Genomic DNA, 17,710 nt, shown 5'->3' with positions numbered 1-17,710 from the left:
ATCAACCCAATCTGTTTCATGTCAAGCAAGTGCCCTTTAATACGAAAATGAAACGTAGTGTGAGCCCGTTTTGAGCCCGATAATGACACTTTGCAACGAGTATCTTATATAGTTTAATGAAATAACTCACATCCTTGGATATAAAATCACTCCCCCAAGGCGGTGCTCCGATGCAACTATGAGCATCATGTGTTCATTTGCCCTGAGGTACAACTCAAGCGCAGCTGCAGGAGTTATCCGCGCATCGACATCTATGGTTGTGCTGAGGATAAGAAACGTGCTGAAAAGGAAATGTGCGCTCATTTGCCTTTCTGTTGCAGTTGTCATCACATACAGATACCTAGGGTAAGTTGTGTGCTAACTAACTCGTGTATTTGTTTGGGAGTTACTTGGAGGTTGTTTTTATGTGAAATGATCAATTAAAAGCAATAACTGAATTAAACTAAGTACATTTCATAATACGTTTCATCATCCATTCATTTTCTGAGCCGCTTATCCTCACAAGGGTCGCGGGAGTGCTGCTGCTTATCCCAGCTGTCATTGGGCAGGAGGCAGGGTACACCCTGAACTGGTCACACACCCAATAGCATCAATTTAGAGTCTCCAATTAATGCATGTTTTTGGGATGTGGGAGGAAACCAGAATGCCTGAAGAACACCCACGCAGGCATGGGGGAAACATGAAAAGTCCATACAGATGGGGGATTTGAACTCCAGCCCTCAGAAATGTGAGACTAACACACAGCTGTGTTACCGTGCCAGCCATGTTTTATCATGCGGTTGTAATACAGTATTGTATATTTTTTCTAGCAGTAAAGCACTAAAGTAGTGTAATTTGCAAATGTATTTCTCAATCTGGTTTCAATCTGAATTCAAATGTGTTCATCCTTATTGTGCAGGAAGGCTGCTTGTTCCTATTAAGCATGTCATGTGCTTAATTCAAGCACAATGCACCGTTATGTGACTGCATATGAACTGCAATTCTTCTTCAGCATACCAAGAGGGGGACAGAGAATAACCAGGAAATTTGGACTGAGCGCCAACTCGTCCCAGTTCTCCTTGGAGGGTGAGCCCTTCCGTATCCTCGGTGGATCCATCCACTATTTTCGTGTGCCCAGGGCCTACTGGAGGGACCGCCTGATGAAAATGAAGGCCTGTGGCATAAACACCCTCAGCACGTAGGAACGTTTTTTTTGTTTTAAAATCATATCCCTCACAACCCTAGAGCTATGCTCACCAGGGTTTTATGTATCCGTGCAGATGCGTACCATGGAGTCTGCATCAGCCCCAGAGAGGCGTCTTCAACTTCCACACACAGCTGGACCTAGAGTGAGGTTTTTGGCTGTGTAACCTGAGGACATACTTTTTTTCACAGCATTGTGTGTACTCTACATACTGGGTAATTGCAATTCAAGTGCTTCGCAACGTCTTGTCATTATTTGCACAATGGGAATACTCGGGTTCCCCTCCCTCACAAGTAAACCCCAGTGCATTGGGTTAGAAGGACGAGTCAGCGCACCCGACCTGACAACGACAGCATCTCCACAACAACAGCAACTTCTCAAGCAATTAACAACACAGCACTGCCACAAGTGAAGCAGGATATCACACCACAGTCTATTCCTGTTGTTGCCAGGCACACGACATGTTCCATAAATTTCACAGTAGAGAGCATCAGTCACTGTGTCAGCTATGTGGTTGCCTTCATGCTGCTTATTCGATTCTCCGGTTTCAGAGCTTACATCAATCTTGCAGCTGAACTGGGTTTGTGGGTGATTTTACGTCCGGGGCCCTACATCTCCTCTGAACTGGACCTAGGGGGCCTTCCGAGGTCAGACACCGAAGACATGAAGTGCCTGTGTGGTGAAATGTAGAAATCGTCCCATAAATTGTTACGGAGTTAGGCAGCACATTCCGTATTGAACTTGAACTAGGTGAAAATGTCATGTCTCATTGTCGGGGGAAGATTCAGGCCCAGTTAGTCAACCTTTGTCCGTTGCTTTGTTGATCTTGTAGAGTTTTATGGATTGTCTTGACCAAGCAGGTCTCTTTCTGTTTCTTTGTAGCTGGCTTCTACAAAATGACGACATGAGAGTGAGAACAACATACCCTGGATTCACCGAGGCTGTCAACATTTTTTTTGACAAACTTATCCCAAAAGTTGTCCCTTTGCAGGTGGCCTTTCTGTTTCTTCATTTCAAGAGAATTATGGATATAATTGTAGATCAGGTTAATTTCTGCTGTTGTAATGAAATGTTGTTGTGATTTTCAGTTTAAGAAGGGCGGTCCCATTATTGCTGTCCAGGTTGAAAACGAATATGGCTCTTTTGCTAAGGATGACGCTTACATGCCATTTATTAAAGCGGTAAAGTGACACACTAAATACTAATAAGAACACTCAGTGGCCACATTATATACACGTTGACAATTTAGTGAGATCTGTGTCAAAATCTGATGCTCAATTTTGATTGAAGCAGCAGTTTTGGAGTACTTTGTTCACCTTGGTTTTACATCAGGAGACTCAAGTACTACCGGTATTTATCACTAATTTCTGTCATGGTCAATAACTAAATTCACTTTTTTTATAGACCACTCTAAACAACCATTAGCAGAAATAAAGTGGTGTACATAAATACAAATCCAACATCAGAAAAAGGAACAGCATTTGCAAAAAAAAAAAAAAATACAATAATTATGTTAATTAAAAATACACTAAGTATTGTACCATATTTACAGTGTATAAACTATGTAGACGTGTACTTAACAAGTGTACTTTATCGTACTGATATTTGTCTCCGTTATACCCCTGGTAAGAAATGGGGGTTAGTATGTGTCATTAAGTGATTGGTACGAATGAAATTATTATGGTTGATGCATCACAAAATTGCAGTATGGTTAATTAAAGAACTTAAGTATCTTACTTAACTTATTCATCCCCACTTAGTACTGTTACCATGTTTTGTAAAAACCTAAAATTTTTATCCTCATGAAGGCATTTTTCCCCCTAAATACGGCTATCATTTTTGCGAACTTACAAAAAGTGTTTAATGTGCATAAAATGAAATTTTGATTGTGGTGTTTTTTGAAAGGCTTTGCAATCTAGAGGGATCTGCGAATTACTGCTCACATCAGACAACCACAACACTCTAAAGTCAGGGGGTGTAGAGGGAGGTAAAGTATTTCTCATCCATATACAGTACACACACTCTCTCATTGACTCGCATATGTATCACTACTTCTGTCTTGTAGCCATGCGATCATTGAAGTTGCAGAAGCTAAATCAGAGAGACGTTCAGGATCTGACCATAATCCGGGTGGGCCTTATTTCCACATTACCAGCACTGTCTCGGAATGTTGTCAAACGACGTACTGTGGCTTCTTTTCTGATTGGCAGCCAAACACACCCACTATGGTGATGGACTACTGGACAGGATGGTACGATGTGTGGGGTGACCTCCACCACGTGCTTCCCCCAGAGGGTACGTTACAGTAGTTTCTGCCTCATCAGAGAGCACAAGGATGCACAGCTGCTATGTAAATTTAAATGCAAATGTTCAAATACAGGTCAAGTAATTTTGAATAAATTCTGGACAAAGAGTATTGAATATTTGATATTCTATGTTTCTAATTATTGAGTGATGATTGCCATTATATTTATATTTATATCTCAGATATGGTGTCTAGCGTTAGAGAGATTCTGAGGCATGGGATGTCTGTCAACCTGTACATGTTCCACGGAGGTTCCAGTTTTGGTTTCATGAGTGGAGGACAAGCTGAACCTTCCTACAAAGCATTGATCCCAAGTTACGGTAGGTGCCTCGGTGTCATACACATTGACTACAATAAACTAGCGTTCTCTTTCATGCAAATGTAATATTAAAGATGTAGTTCTGGGAGGTCAGCACTGAAGCAGTTAGTGGACTGCATTTAATAGAGAAATAATTTATAAAAACCACCAGGAGACAGCACATAATCAGTTATTTTGTAGATTATGACGCTCCATTGTCAGAAGCTGGAGAGTACACTCAGAAGTACCATCTCCTCAGGGATCTGTTCTCTCAATTCAACAGTAAGTTGAGTGATTAAAAATACTGTAATGTCTGCCGTCCTCCTTATGGTGACTTGACTTCTCACTCCAGGAGGCGAAAAGTTCCCTGACATGCCAGTGGTACAACATAAGGAAGCGTATGAACCTGCTATCTTGTACCAGCACTTGTCTTTATGGGATGCTTTGCGCTTTACTGAGGGAGTATGTTTGTAAACGTAAGATTATCTGTAAATATTTCAGAAGCAGACAGTTCCTTTTCTGTCCTGCCTTGACTGTTACCTCCACAGCCATATGAGTCCGACATGCCGGTTAACATGGAGAAACTACCAATGAACAACAGGAATGGGCAGTCCCATGGATACACATTGTATGAGACAACAATCTCCAGTGGAGGATTATTGACATCAGGAGACAATGTTAAAGACCGTGCCCTTGTGAGTTCTAGTGTAACTTTACTGTCCTTGTAAATTTAATTCCTTAATTTATTTATTTTACAATGTTCATTATTTTTGTTGTACTTTGAAGTGGAAATCACTAATAATAGAGTGCTACGTGGCCGACCTCCGCTACTGTTAGCATGTCTCAGTGGCCTTGTGTTGCATGTGCAGTGGCGATGTTCTCCCAATTGTGTAAAGGCGGATCTGATTTGAAAGATTCAGTATGAACGACCTGCTGTTCCCATTTCTAACGGGAAGTAAAATGTCTGGTCACTAAACAGAACATTAGCCATGCTTTAGGTATGAAGAAAGTAAAACACGCACATAACTGCTCCTATTAGCAATGTGACTCATAGTGAGTTTTGTAAAAAAAAAAAAAAACAACATTGAATGAGAACTTCGAACGCCTTTGAGTCTCATTCATTTGGAATACATGAAAGAAATGCTTACGAATACAAACCCAGTAGAGCTCTGAGATCGACTGACTCAGGTCAAATAGTGGAGGGCGCAGTCCAAGGCAAAAATGGTGAAGCAGCATTTGGCTATTATGCTGCACAGAAATGAAATAAGTAAGTGATTCTCAACCTTTACCGAGACAAGGCACATATCTTATACTGTATTTAAACAAATCTCACGGCATACCAACAAACAAAAGTGTCACAAAGAATTGATACACAAATCAATTACACACGTTCTGTCATCAAATACAAGAGCGTTTATTTGTTCTGTCTGTCTTCATATGCAGCTGCCATCGATAGATCAACAGATACATTATTTTTTTTTTGTAAATAAATACCATTTTGACCAATTAAGTGAAATTTGATAATTTATTGTGGCACACCAGCAGAGCTCTTACTAGTTAGGAATCACTGAGATAAGTTGCAAACGGAAGTGATATCAGCCCCAAGTGTGAATATTTTAAAAAACATTGAATGAGACTTTAAGTCTCATTCAATTTGGTGCATTAATTGTGGTAGTTATACACCAAATGTATGGCTATGGTGTAAACAAAAGGAGTGATATTTTGCAAACTTCGAGCCATGTTTTTGCATTATATACTGTAATTTGAGATTTTGGCTTCTTTCACAGGTTTTTGTAAACAAAAGTTACATTGGGCTTTTCAAGCGCCAAAATTTGGAGCTGGCGGTCCCAGATGGCAAGGTATGATATTAAAAAAGACAAGGTGACAAATATATTTTCTTTGCATTGTGTGCATTGTGTCCCTGCTAAACTCTCCAAATGAACGTACATTTTATATGCTCATTACAAAGTTGTTGACAAAAACTCAGAATGATCAAGGAAATATCTTTTTCATCTATGCTGCTAAAACCAAGATTAATGTGAGGATGATCCCGACCCCAAGAGTGTCATTATTGATTTGATAAGCCCCATGTTAAAGTGTTTCCTGTCGCTTGAAGCATTTGCATCATTATTTTGTTACACTCTCCTCAAAGGCACACATCATCATGCTGAAAACATGTTCATGACCTGGCCATTGAAAAATGGAGAATTAGCCACATATGCCGCCAGTAAATGAATCGATATTGCCTCTGGACATGTCCAAACCATCGAAGTCTGGTCTCTCTAACCTTGTCTCCAAAACTTCCAACTTTGGCTGTCCCTCTAATGAGCTCATTTCTAATTCTATCCAACCTGCTCACACTCCGAGCGAGAACCTCAACATGTTCATTTCTGCTACCTCCAGTTCTGCTTCCCGTTGTTTCTTCAGTGCCACCGTCTCTAATCCGTACATCATGGCCGGCCTCACCACTGTTTTATAAACTTTGCCCTTCAGCCTAGCGATACTCTGCTCTTGTTACAGGTCCTCCAAGCGACATGTTTTTTTCTACTGATGTCTTTTTCCGTACTGCTCATCCAAAATCTGCGGTGTTTGAAAACATCAACCTTTCAAAGCCATGCATGATTGCTGGTCCTTACAACGCCACATTTATTTTTTAAAGACATGAACGTTATCTTACCACCATTCATTTTGAGTCTCACTCTGTCTACGCGCTCCTCTACCCGAGGCAGTAACTCTTGAGCTTGTTGTATTTCTCTGGAAAATAATGCCATGTCATCTGCAACATGAAGGTCGGCCAGGGCTGTAACGATTCGCAAAAATTACTTGATTTTTATTGTATTTTAATTATTCTTTTAGTTTGAAGTCATTTCAGTGAACATTTTGGCAACGCGTGTGTAACCCCATCATCAAAACCCACAACAGGGACAGCGGACTTTGAGTTTATTGGTGGAAAACTGTGGACGCGTTCATCGGGGACGAGATCTTGACAAACAACGTAAAGGTGATTGCTCGACAATAAGCAGGGAATTGTTATGCTGGAACGCAGAAGCTTTTTTTTTTTTTTATTTTATTTTTTTTTTTTTTTTATACCATGCGTTCTTGCAGGTCTTGTAGGAGACATCTTATTAAACAATATTCCACTAAGGAAATTCACAATATACAGCCTGGAAATGGAACCCAGCTTCATTTATAGGTTTGTACATGTAAAACAAATATTTTATTCATTTTTTGCTAAGGTTTGCTTGAATTAGATACCTTGCTTTAGTCTCTATCAGGCTCCTTGGAAAACACTTCCCGAATCTCCCAGTTTTCCATGCTTTTTCATGGGCCAACTCTTTGTATATGGCTATCCCAGTGATACATTTGTGAAGCTGCCAGTGAGTTCAATGTTTGTACAGCCTTAATGCATTTTCAATGGGTTTGAATGATGAAAGTGATCCATTATTGTTTGTTTCACAGGGTTGGGACAAAGGTGTCGTGTTTATCAATGGGATAAACCTGGGACGCTACTGGTCCATTGGACCCCAACAGACTCTCTACCTCCCTGGTCCATTTCTCAATAGGGGTATCAACCAGGTATCTTGTTTGCATAATCTTATTGAATTTGTAGCTGCCGTTAAGCCTCTTCTGAAAAAAACTGCACTGGACGCTTCCATGTCAGCAAGCTTCCCTTTCAGAGCCAAGATTGTTGAGAAAGTTATTTTTTAATTTAAATAGACTTTTTGAAAAATTTCAGTCAAGTTTCCGAACTCATCACAGTCCAAGATCTGCTCTCATCAAAGTGCTAAATGATATACATAAGGTTGAACACTGATTCAGGAAAGGTGTCCATTTTGGTCTTGTTGGATCTCAGTGCAACTTGACACAGTAGATCATACTATACTGCTGAACGGGTTTAAAACATGTGTAGGACTAAATGGAATAGTCCTTAAATGGTTCAGGTCGTACCTGGATGAAAGGAGTCACTTTGTAACCAGTGGATGTCCTCAACCTCAACAAATAGCAATAACCTATGGGGTCCCTCAAGGGTCAGTTCTTGAACACCTCCTGTTCAGCCTCTCTGCTACCCTTGGGTCAAATTCTTCAGAACTTTAATTTTCACTATCATACCTGTGCAGATGACACACTGTTATATTTAGCAGTGTCTCCAGATAACTACAGTTCAGTTGAGGTGTTGTGTCACGATCTAAAGCAGATAAATAAGTGGACAAGCCAAAAATGTTCTTCAACGAAACCACAGCAAAACCGAGATAACTGTTTTTGGCAAGAAAGAAAAGAGGATTGCTGTTAGTAGAAACCTAGACGCTATCTTTAAAATCCAAAGACCAAGTCCGAAACCTTGGTGTTCTTGTAGATTCCGACCTGACTTTCAACAGTCTTATCATCAACTCAATTACTAAAACTCCCTTCTACCATCTGAGGAACATATCTAGAATGAAGGCTTGCATGTTTCAAGCAGACTAGGAAAAGCCCACCCATGCTTTTATCTCAAGTAGACTTGACTACTGTAATGGTCTTCTGACTGGACTCCACAAAAAGAGCATAAAACAGCTTCAGTTAATTTAGAATGCCTTAGCTCAGGTTCTGACGAGAACAAAGAGGTCAGAGCATATAACTCCAATTCTAAAGTCTTTACACCTGGTTCCAGTCAGCTTTAGAGTACATTTTAAAGTTCTGCTACTGGTGTATAAATCACTAAATAGACTAAGCAAGTGATTCCAAACCTTTACTGAATCAAGGCACATAGCTTACATTTAAAAAAAATCTCACAGCATACCAACAAACAAAAATGTCACAATAAGTTGATAGACAAATCAGCTATACACGTGCTGTCATCAAATAAGAGCATTTACTTTTTCTGTCTGTCTTTACATGGAGCTGCCATCGATAGAGCAACGGATACATTTTTTTTTTATAAGTAAATACTATTTTGACCAATGAAGTGAAATTTGATAATTTCCTGCGGCACACCAACAGAGCTCTTACTAGTTGGGAATCACTGAGATAAGTAGCAAACGGAAGTGATAGCAGCCCTAGTGTGAATATTTAGAAAACTCTTCTTTTTTTTTCCTCATGATTTTTAGAGAATTTCCATTTTTAAATATTTCTTGCTCTGTAGGCTGTTTACATTTTTTCTCTGTTTTGAACATTTTATTTCTTTGTGTTTAAATGCTTTTAATCATGTAAAGCACTTTGAGTTACATTGTGTATGAATTGCGCTATACAAATATACTTGTGCAAAAAAAAAAAAAAAGAAAAAATGTTACTGACAATGGTGAATTTGAGGTACTGTAATTTCTATGGTGGTATACCAATGAACCACAAAACACATTATGTTTTGATGTTGAATCAGTTTGCTTTAATCTGTCATGTCTATAATCACATTTGACTCTCTTATCTGTTAAGTTCTTGTGTATTTTCTGCAAAAATCAGATCATTGTGTTTGAGGAGCAAGAAGGTGACTACAAGGTCAACTTTGAGGACACAGCAGATCTTGGCATGGCAGCAGACATCCAGTGACTCATCATCTCTATGCCTTCTATGCTATCTGAAATATTTGAAGAAATATGTACAGTATAATAATGATGTGGCAGCACGGTGGGCGACTGAGTAGAGCGTCTGCCTCAGTTAGGTTTGATTGTGAGTACGACTGTTGTCTGTCTCCATTATGCCCTGTGATTGGCTGGCAACCAGTTCAGGGTGTACCCCACGTCCTGCCTGAAGTTACAGTATTAATTTTCTCTTCTTTTTTGTAATGCGCTAGTAATTTAATGGCACATTGCGTAAGATTGTTGTTTAAAGGGAGGAAACTCAGACTTGAGTGAGAATAATAACCATATCGTTAAATAATGAAGTGCTCTCTGTTACTTTCAATCAAAACAACAACATAAACAATTCTATTGTTTAGTAAATCGATGAGGAAAATTTGAATCTTTGATTACGTCCACCCTGTCTTGTTTTAGGTCTAATTTGATTGAGTACATCAACTGGCCTAGTAAAACTCTTATTGTTGTTTGAAACCGTCCATCCATTTTCTGAGCGGCTTATCCTCATGAGGACAATGGGAGTGCCAGAGCCAATCCCAGCTGTCATTGGAGGTTGCCAGCCAATCGCAGGACACACAGAGACAGACAGCATTTGCACTCACAATCACACTTAGGGGCAATTTAGAGTCTCCAATTCATGTATGTTTTTGGGATGTGCGAGGAAACCGGAGTTCCCGGAGAAAAACCATGCAGCCACAGGGAGAACATGCAAACTCCACACAGGCAGGGCCGGGATTTGAACCCCAGTCCTCACAACTGTGAGGCCATCGCTATTCCACCATGCTGCCTAGTTTGAAACCCAAGATAATCAATAATGAAAATATTTTTAGATTTTATTCCAATTTTGTCCATTAGAATAAAGTAATAGACCTGTGTTAGAAGAGCCTTAATAAAGACGAAAGAGGCCTATTCGGAAACGTGGCTTTAGTAGAAAACTGGTTTCATCATTCACTGAAGGCACTGCAGACTGAACACAATGCTCTAGATGTAGTCTCATCACACACACGGGAACACTATACATTTCATGTGAGCCTTCCATAAAGACACACGACGGTGTAAATTTTTATTCTGGACTCTTCTATCTTATTGGCCTGGACTGAAAGTCATCACTTTACATGGAGCAACTCAGTTTGGATATTAAATCATTGTCACATACTGTAAATGTATGAATCAAGACATAAACTCTATCTACTACAAAATCATACACTTTCAATGGGAATTTTAAAATCATGACCCCAAACACTGCATTAGCATTTAGAAAGAGCTCGTCCTTCATAACCTTTGTTCAAAAGAATAAAATGTTGCTGCAACCCCCATTATGTCGTCCATCATATCATTTTAACTTCATTAATCACACAGGAAGATAACATGAGAACTTTTGAGTGGAAATTACCGGTCATCTTGGGCTGTTGCATTTATGTATGTATTTATTCACTCCTCTGAATCACAGACAAAATATGGATTAACTTTCCTGCTGACTCACCCAAAATAGCAGCAAGGTATTTGGTATACAATAGCAATCTATCAAAAAAAAAAAAAAAAAAAAAAGATGACATTTTATCGTTATGATTCTTAATCTTGAAATCACAGTTCAATGTCACATCTCTCATAGTCACATCTTGGTAAATTTTGCATTATATATATCACGCTTTAACTCCCCATCACCTGCAGCACTTCACTGACACTCACATTCACCCCCACATGCACACAAACTGGTGGCTGCTGCCTTGCAGGGTGCTGCCAGGCCCGCTGGGGGCCATTTAGGGTTCCATGTCTTGCCAAGGGCACTTCAAACGCAAACAGTCAGTGCCCGGAATAGAACAGTCAACCATTCAGTTACTTTACGACCCAATCGACGGAGTGAGCAGTGGCCACCCCATTAGTTGAATGCGTATCTTTTACCTGCAAAGTGAGAGTTTTTGACGTAAGAGTAATAAATATATATTTTTAAAATACATACATTGTTTTTACATTTTAAGGTCCATATATAAACCTCGTTACCCTTTGATGATGCATGCATGTACAATATTTTAAATCTATAGGTAATATTTTTAATGCACAAAATTGTGTTAGAAGTTACTGGAATCCTTTAGGTTTCAAACATCCACCCATCCATTTTCTATGCCGCTTAACCTCATGAGGGTCGCAGGCCATGCTGGAGCCCATCCCAGCTGTCAACGGGCAGGAGACAGGTTACACCCTGAGCTGGTTGCCAGCCAGTCGCAGGGCACATCGAGACAAACAGCCGCACTCACGATCACACCTCAGGGCAATTGAGAGTGTCCAATTAATGTTGCATGTTTTCGGGATGTGGGAGGGAACCGGAGTGCCCGGAGAAAACCCGCGCAGGCACGGGGAGAACATGCAAACTCCACACAGGCGGGTCCAGGATTGAACCCGGAACCTCAGAACTGTGAGGCCAATGCTTCTCAGCTGATCCACCTCATTTGTAACAAGATTGGGTAAATGTGTTGTCTTTATTTTCTGAACAGCATATGAATACTAAGTCATTGCTCTTTGTAAATCTTTGGGCATGCAGTTTGTACTGTCATGTACACTGTGACAGTGTACCGTGTAATCAGGGGTATATTGCAAAACACCGGAAGTGATGGGCCCCTCATTGCTGTCTGCCAGGCAGACAAGGACCGCCTTTATTCATCCGTGTCATCTGCTTAAAAACAAAGGAGAGCTATTTATTTCAGATTGGGCTCCGTGCAAAGAGGGCTGTGTATGTACTTGCTGTGCCATCCCTTCTTGCACTCCAAATTGCCTTATGCCCTTTGTCTCAGTTTGCCTCAGACCTAACTGCGTCAGCTCACGAAGGCATTTCTTTCCAGTAGAAATGTTTGTTTTCACGCACCAGTGCTTTAATTCTCCTTGTTTGCAACACCACTTTGGGTTGCAGACAAGCTGGGCCGACAGCAAGCATTGCGTTCCAAGTTCTGTTGTTCGTTGGAAGTTCATCAATTTATCGCATGGAGAAATAACTCCCCTGAAAAATGTTGTTCTCCTGTACCAGGATTTCAGAAAGAAATGTTTGCTGATAACCATCCAGCAATGATGTCATTTCCAAATAGCAATAGTTATCAAGTGCATACAATGTTTTGGGGCACATTATTGACATATTTGAAAGGACCATTTCATGATAGCCCTTGACTTGCAGACTTTACTCATTACGTACCTGGTTTGGGTGTAATGTCATATCTCCACATTCATGTCAGTAAATCCTTTCTTTCCTTCATTTACCAGTAAAGGCCTTTGTGTACGAGTGTGCCACACTAATATCTGCAGACAAAAAAAGGATCAAGATAACGCACAGTATTTGTACAACTCAATTGAAAAAAAATATTTTGAGGAGGGAATTTTAAAACTAAAAAACTGAGATAATCTGGTTTCACAAGTGTGGACATCCTCATAATTGGTTATGTGGCTGTGTTGAGAGTTTACCAATTATATTTTACGTTTTGTTAAAAATTAACCTTCATGGTGGTACAAGTACAGATCAGAAGAATTTAAGGTGGAAGTGGGACTGCATCAGGGTTCCGCGCTGAGCCCCTTCCTGTTTGTGGTACTAATGGATAGGCTGACAGACGAAGTTAGACTGGATTACCCTTGGACCATGATGTACGCAGATGATATTGTGATCTGCATTGAAAGGAGAGAGCAGGCGGAGGAACAATTAGAAAGATAGAGGTACGCACTGGAAAAGAGAGGAATGAAGATTAACCAGAGCAAAACAGCATATATGTGCCTGAATGAGAGAGGCGGATCAAGGCGAAAGAAAAAGAAGAAGATGGGGGTACAGGCTAGTGCAATCTGGCCCAGATAAATGCAGAGGGTTGTGTCAGAAATGGCATCGGTCTTAAAACTTTGCCAAATAAATATGTGCGTTCATCTAAAGAATCCCTGACCGGATCGGTCGTGGCCCGGGTTAACAACGCCCGCCCCCGGCACCGCTAACCTGCAGGGCGTTGGTGAAAATTCAGCTACTGTGGGTCGAAGACAAAGAAGAGGAGGAAACCGGATCCAGCGTCAGAAGAAAAAGAGGAATGCACAGAGCCTACAACTGAGTGTAGGGACTTTGAATGTTGGGACTATGACAGGAAAAGCTCAGGAGTTGGTTGACATGATGATTAGGAGAAAGGTTGATATTCTGTGCATCCAAGAGAGCAGGTGGAAAGGTAGTAAGGCTAGACGTTTAGGAGCAGGGTTTAAATTATTCTACCACGGAGTAGATGGGAAGAGAAATGGAGTAGGGGTTATTTTAAAGGAAGAGCTGGCTAAGAATGTCTTGGAGGTGAAAAGAGGATCAGATCGAGTGATGAGGCTGACATTTGAAATTGAGGGTGTAATGTATATTGTGATTAGCGGCTATGCCCCACAGGTAGGATGTGACCTAGAGATGAAAGAGAAATTCTGGAAGGAACGAGATGAAATAGTTCTGAGCATCTCAAACACAGAGAGAGTTATGATTGGTGCAGATTGTAATGGACATGTTGATGAAGGACACAGGGGCATTGAAGAAGTGATGGGTAAGTACGGCATCCAGGAAAGGAACTTTGAGGGACAGATGGTGGTGGACTTTGCAAAAAAGGATGGAAAGGGCAGTAGTGAACATAATAATTGGAGGGAAAAAAAGTTGCGCTAGTCATACACAAATCGTACTGAAAATTTACAGAGCTGTGGTACAGAAACCAAAGTGTGGACTGAATCACGGTTTATCTGTTACGTCCCACCCCTATTATGAACCACAGCTTCCACGCTAAGAAATGCCCACAAAATGGTTGGAAAAGGCTACTTGAAAATCTGGACTTTATTTGGGGATAATCACACACACTTTAAATAGTGTCAGATGTTTGCTAACTCCCATTTAATGTGTTTGTATGTGATTAGTTAATTTAGAATACAGCCGCATCCCCAGTGATGAAAGGGTGTGCAACCATTTTACTTTCCAAATATATATGTATATATATATTTAATCAATTGAGTTGCACAGCTTATGTGTCACAATGGTGGAAAAAGCAATAACCAAGAAATAATTCTTGGTATCATTTTTTTCTTGTACCACAAAAAGCCCAGGGGTGTGTAGACTTTTTCGATCCAGTGTACATTAAATCATAACTGATGTCACCGCTTCCAACGGTAAAACATTTTCAAAGCTGACTTTGAAATTGTAACTTATAACCTAAAACTGTTGGTAGATATTTTGAGCATCCATTCATTACCTGAGTGCAGTTTTCTGCTTTAGGCTCCAGATCGTCGAGGGTGACCAGTTCCATTAACAGACTGCTCTCTTGGTAACCTCCCTTTGCATCTAGCTTGAAATATGCCAGAGGCTTTGACAGGATGAGGTGCAGGCTTATTGCAAAGCCAGCCATATCAATGGCGAAGGGTCGATGTGGGTCATATACGACCTTCCAGCCATACACCTTTCCCAAGCTGTTCACTTTGGGGGACTCGTAGCGAAGGCCTCCAACAAATGCAACGGGCCACACGGAGACCTTTTTGGTAGATCGCATCTGGTAGTTGGAGACAGACTTGCACTTACTGTACTCATTTCTAGCTGATTTCACATTCAAAGTATTTAATTTAGCCAGTGTTCTCGTGCTTAACGGCCTATCTCACTGGCCTGGAGACAAGTTGGTGACCTTAGAATGACTCGAGTGTCTGCTGGTTTTCGAGACTAGGGAGTTGTGGTAAATTCAGATCGGTTTACAGTCATATTTTCAGAGCTTTTGGAGACTTGTTCAGTTCGCTGCTGGGGAGAAATCCCTACTTCATGGTGACTTCTAATACAGTGGATTTAAAACTTGGGCTTGCTGTATCATAACGGGGAGGGGGAGGGGGGGGGCGAATTGTTTCAGCCACCCGCTTGACAATTTTTCAATCCCCCCCACCTGGTTTACAATTTTCACCATTACCACCCGCCGCTGATTTTACCGTTTTCACCACTCGCACCACTCCCCTGACGCCCCCCCCCCTCCATGTCAGAGAAAATTAAAACTCGTAAGAGTGCAAGTAATATTTTGTTCTACAGAGTTGCCTGAATTACAGTGACTAATCAGTCGCAGTAATATCTCTGCCAGTGAGATAGGACCTTAAGGATAAAAGGACATTAAGCCTCACCTCCTCAAACAGTTTCAGGCTGTAAGCATTGTCATCATCTGCAAAGTAGACGATGCCTGTCTGGGGTTTGTTTACATTGAACGTCTCCCGAAGCCACCGCAAGGCCAGATTTCTTTGTGAGGTCCCCCTTGGGAACTTCGAATTTGGGCGGCCATGAGTAATGAACTTCTGCGGTGTCTGCGCATTGAGGTGCGTGTAATTGAGTTTCGTCTCATGGAGGAGATGACTAACCAGAGCTGTTCTCTTCTGTGAGTCCTCCACCACGATCCAGTGCAGGTTGTCCACGTGGAGCAAAGTGTTGGCTAGACGGGTGAGGTCGGCCTTCTGCATTGCCCGGCGGTAGGTAGGGGTGATAATATGGATGGTTTGCAGGATGTCGGAATTGGGTAGCGCCTGTGAGCGGGACTCTTTGTGAGCAAAAGTATTTCTGGAGCCTGGACTGCCTCTGTCTCCTATATTGCAAAAAATTAGCATTAAACTATAGAATTGTGGACCAGAATCCCATCCCAAAATCATGGAACTGTGTCGCCGATTACATTCATTTGCTATCCATTGAAAACATTTGGGTTTGACATTAAAATATTTATTCTTGAGAAGCAGTTCAGTTTGCATTTCCTCGTATACATTTGCATATGGAATGGAATTACACATGTACTGTATTGGAATGGAAGGGGAATTACTTTCTTCAGTCTTCTGTTTAGCAAGTAGAATGCAGGCTTCATTGGGTTTAAGTGTGCAGATTGATTTGACCAGTCTAAAATCTTGCACATTTTCCCCCTTATGAAGTTCTTTGTTCTTTTGGCAGTGTTTTTCATAATGAAAGATCTTACAATCCATCTTTGTCATGGCTGTGCCAGTCTCCGACGTGGCGCGCACCTGCTCCTTTCAGCTGATGTGCGCACCGATGCCGGATCTCCGTAATTACGTCCCACGTATTAATGGCCACGCGTGGTGTCTGGTTTTTGCCAGATCGTTGATCCCATGTCACGTTCCCGCAACTCCTAGTCCCTGCTCTTGCTACCCTGTGTACTGAAACCCGCCTCGCTCTTGCCATTCCTCTGATGCTGCCGAATCTGCTACTACTACCCTCGTGGACTTCTTACCAGTGTTTGGACTTTGGATTGAATAAAGACGCTTCCCAAACTGCTCCTAAGCCTCGCGAGTCGCATGTTTGGGTTCAGCTGTGAGTTCTGGCCATGACAGAATGAGCTGGCCATAAAGTGGACCCAGTTGACTCAGACCCGGAGCCCTCCAAATGATTTGTCGCCAGCTGCAGGAGGTGATGCCTCAGTTTGAGTCCTTGTCTGTATCCTTGCCCAGTGGAGCCGGCGCCAACCCAGACCCAGCCGCTGCCACTGCAGGCCTACGTAGTCCCGAGTCCACTCCCTCACAGGTCACTGACGCTCAGAGGGCCGTGTGCTTACCCCTCTCTCCCCGTTACCGGACACTCGGGCAATATTAAGCCCTTCATCACCCAGTGTGAGTTGCACTTCGAGTTGCAGTTCCCTGCCTTTCCCACCGACCGCTCCAGGATTGCGTTTGTGATCTCCTAACTGACTGCGAGGGGGGAAGACTGGGCTACCATGGAATGGAGCCGCGGGACAGACACGTGCCGAACGTGGGCGTCCTTCGTCACCGCCATGGCACAGGTGTTCCAGTACACATCCCCTGAACGCGAGGCGGCCACATCGCTGATCACGCTCCAGCAGGGCCGCGTGCAGAGTCCTGGATTACGCAATCAAGTTCCGCATTCTGGGGAGCGAGAGCCAGTGAAACGATAGGGCGCTCCGAGACAACTTTTTCCAGGCGTTGTCCCCCGCGATCAAGGATCGACTAATTCCGGTGGACCTGCCAACGGACTTGGACGTCCTCATCGCGCTCGACCTGGAAATCGATCAGAGGCTCTTAAATCAAGAACAGAATGAAACACGACGGGGAAACGCCCAACAGAACTTCAGACAATACACTGCGCTGCAACAGGGTCCTCCCGACGCGGAAGAACCCATGCAAGTGGACAACATTGATCTGTCACCTGAGGAACAGAAACCGCCGCTGTTTCTATTGTGGACGGGCGAGCCACCTCCCCGCCAAACCAGCGGGACCCGCACTCAAAGTGTCCAAGACGGTGAGTCTTAACCACGCCTCAACCTGTTCGACTCGAGCCCTCCTACGTGTGACATTAAGTTCAGGTGGTCGGTTTCACACGGCTACAGCGTTCATCGATTCCGAGTTCAGACGCCAATCTTCGAAGT

General features: G+C 42.1%; 2 protein-coding genes across 5 annotated transcripts; one reads left to right on the top strand and one right to left on the bottom strand.

Annotated features, from left to right (window-relative positions):
* The first annotated feature begins 102 nt into the window (after positions 1–102).
* Positions 103–10,640, top strand: LOC133491730 (beta-galactosidase-1-like protein 2). 4 transcript variants are annotated; one of them, XM_061803273.1, is made up of 19 exons: positions 103–345; positions 1,118–1,177; positions 1,260–1,328; positions 1,735–1,830; positions 2,066–2,174; positions 2,272–2,364; positions 3,089–3,170; positions 3,249–3,313; positions 3,394–3,478; positions 3,671–3,808; positions 3,988–4,068; positions 4,139–4,248; positions 4,335–4,481; positions 5,574–5,645; positions 6,709–6,787; positions 6,892–6,979; positions 7,052–7,163; positions 7,246–7,362; positions 9,220–10,640. In XM_061803273.1, exons 1-19 carry the CDS (start codon positions 179–181, stop codon positions 9,304–9,306), a joined length of 1,857 nt encoding a protein of 618 aa, XP_061659257.1. In that variant the 5' UTR covers positions 103–178; the 3' UTR covers positions 9,307–10,640. The 4 variants fall into 4 exon arrangements, with proteins under 4 accessions (XP_061659257.1, XP_061659255.1, XP_061659256.1 ...); XM_061803271.1 differs by having other exon boundaries at positions 992–1,177; XM_061803272.1 differs by lacking the exon at positions 1,735–1,830 and having other exon boundaries at positions 992–1,177.
* Positions 10,641–12,530: 1,890 nt separating this feature from the next.
* Positions 12,531–15,932, bottom strand: b3gat1b (beta-1,3-glucuronyltransferase 1 (glucuronosyltransferase P) b). Its single transcript, XM_061804305.1, has 3 exons — positions 15,459–15,932; positions 14,558–14,851; positions 12,531–12,617 (listed from the first exon to the last, which is right to left on the bottom strand). The coding sequence occupies exons 1-3, from the start codon at positions 15,930–15,932 to the stop codon at positions 12,531–12,533; spliced, it is 855 nt and encodes a 284-aa protein (XP_061660289.1).
* Positions 15,933–17,710: the final 1,778 nt, after the last annotated feature.

The sequence above is a fragment of the Syngnathoides biaculeatus genome, chromosome 18, assembly GCF_019802595.1.
Source record: "Syngnathoides biaculeatus isolate LvHL_M chromosome 18, ASM1980259v1, whole genome shotgun sequence".
Taxonomy (NCBI): domain Eukaryota; kingdom Metazoa; phylum Chordata; class Actinopteri; order Syngnathiformes; family Syngnathidae; genus Syngnathoides; species Syngnathoides biaculeatus.
This window is presented reverse-complemented; position numbering and strand designations above follow the sequence as displayed.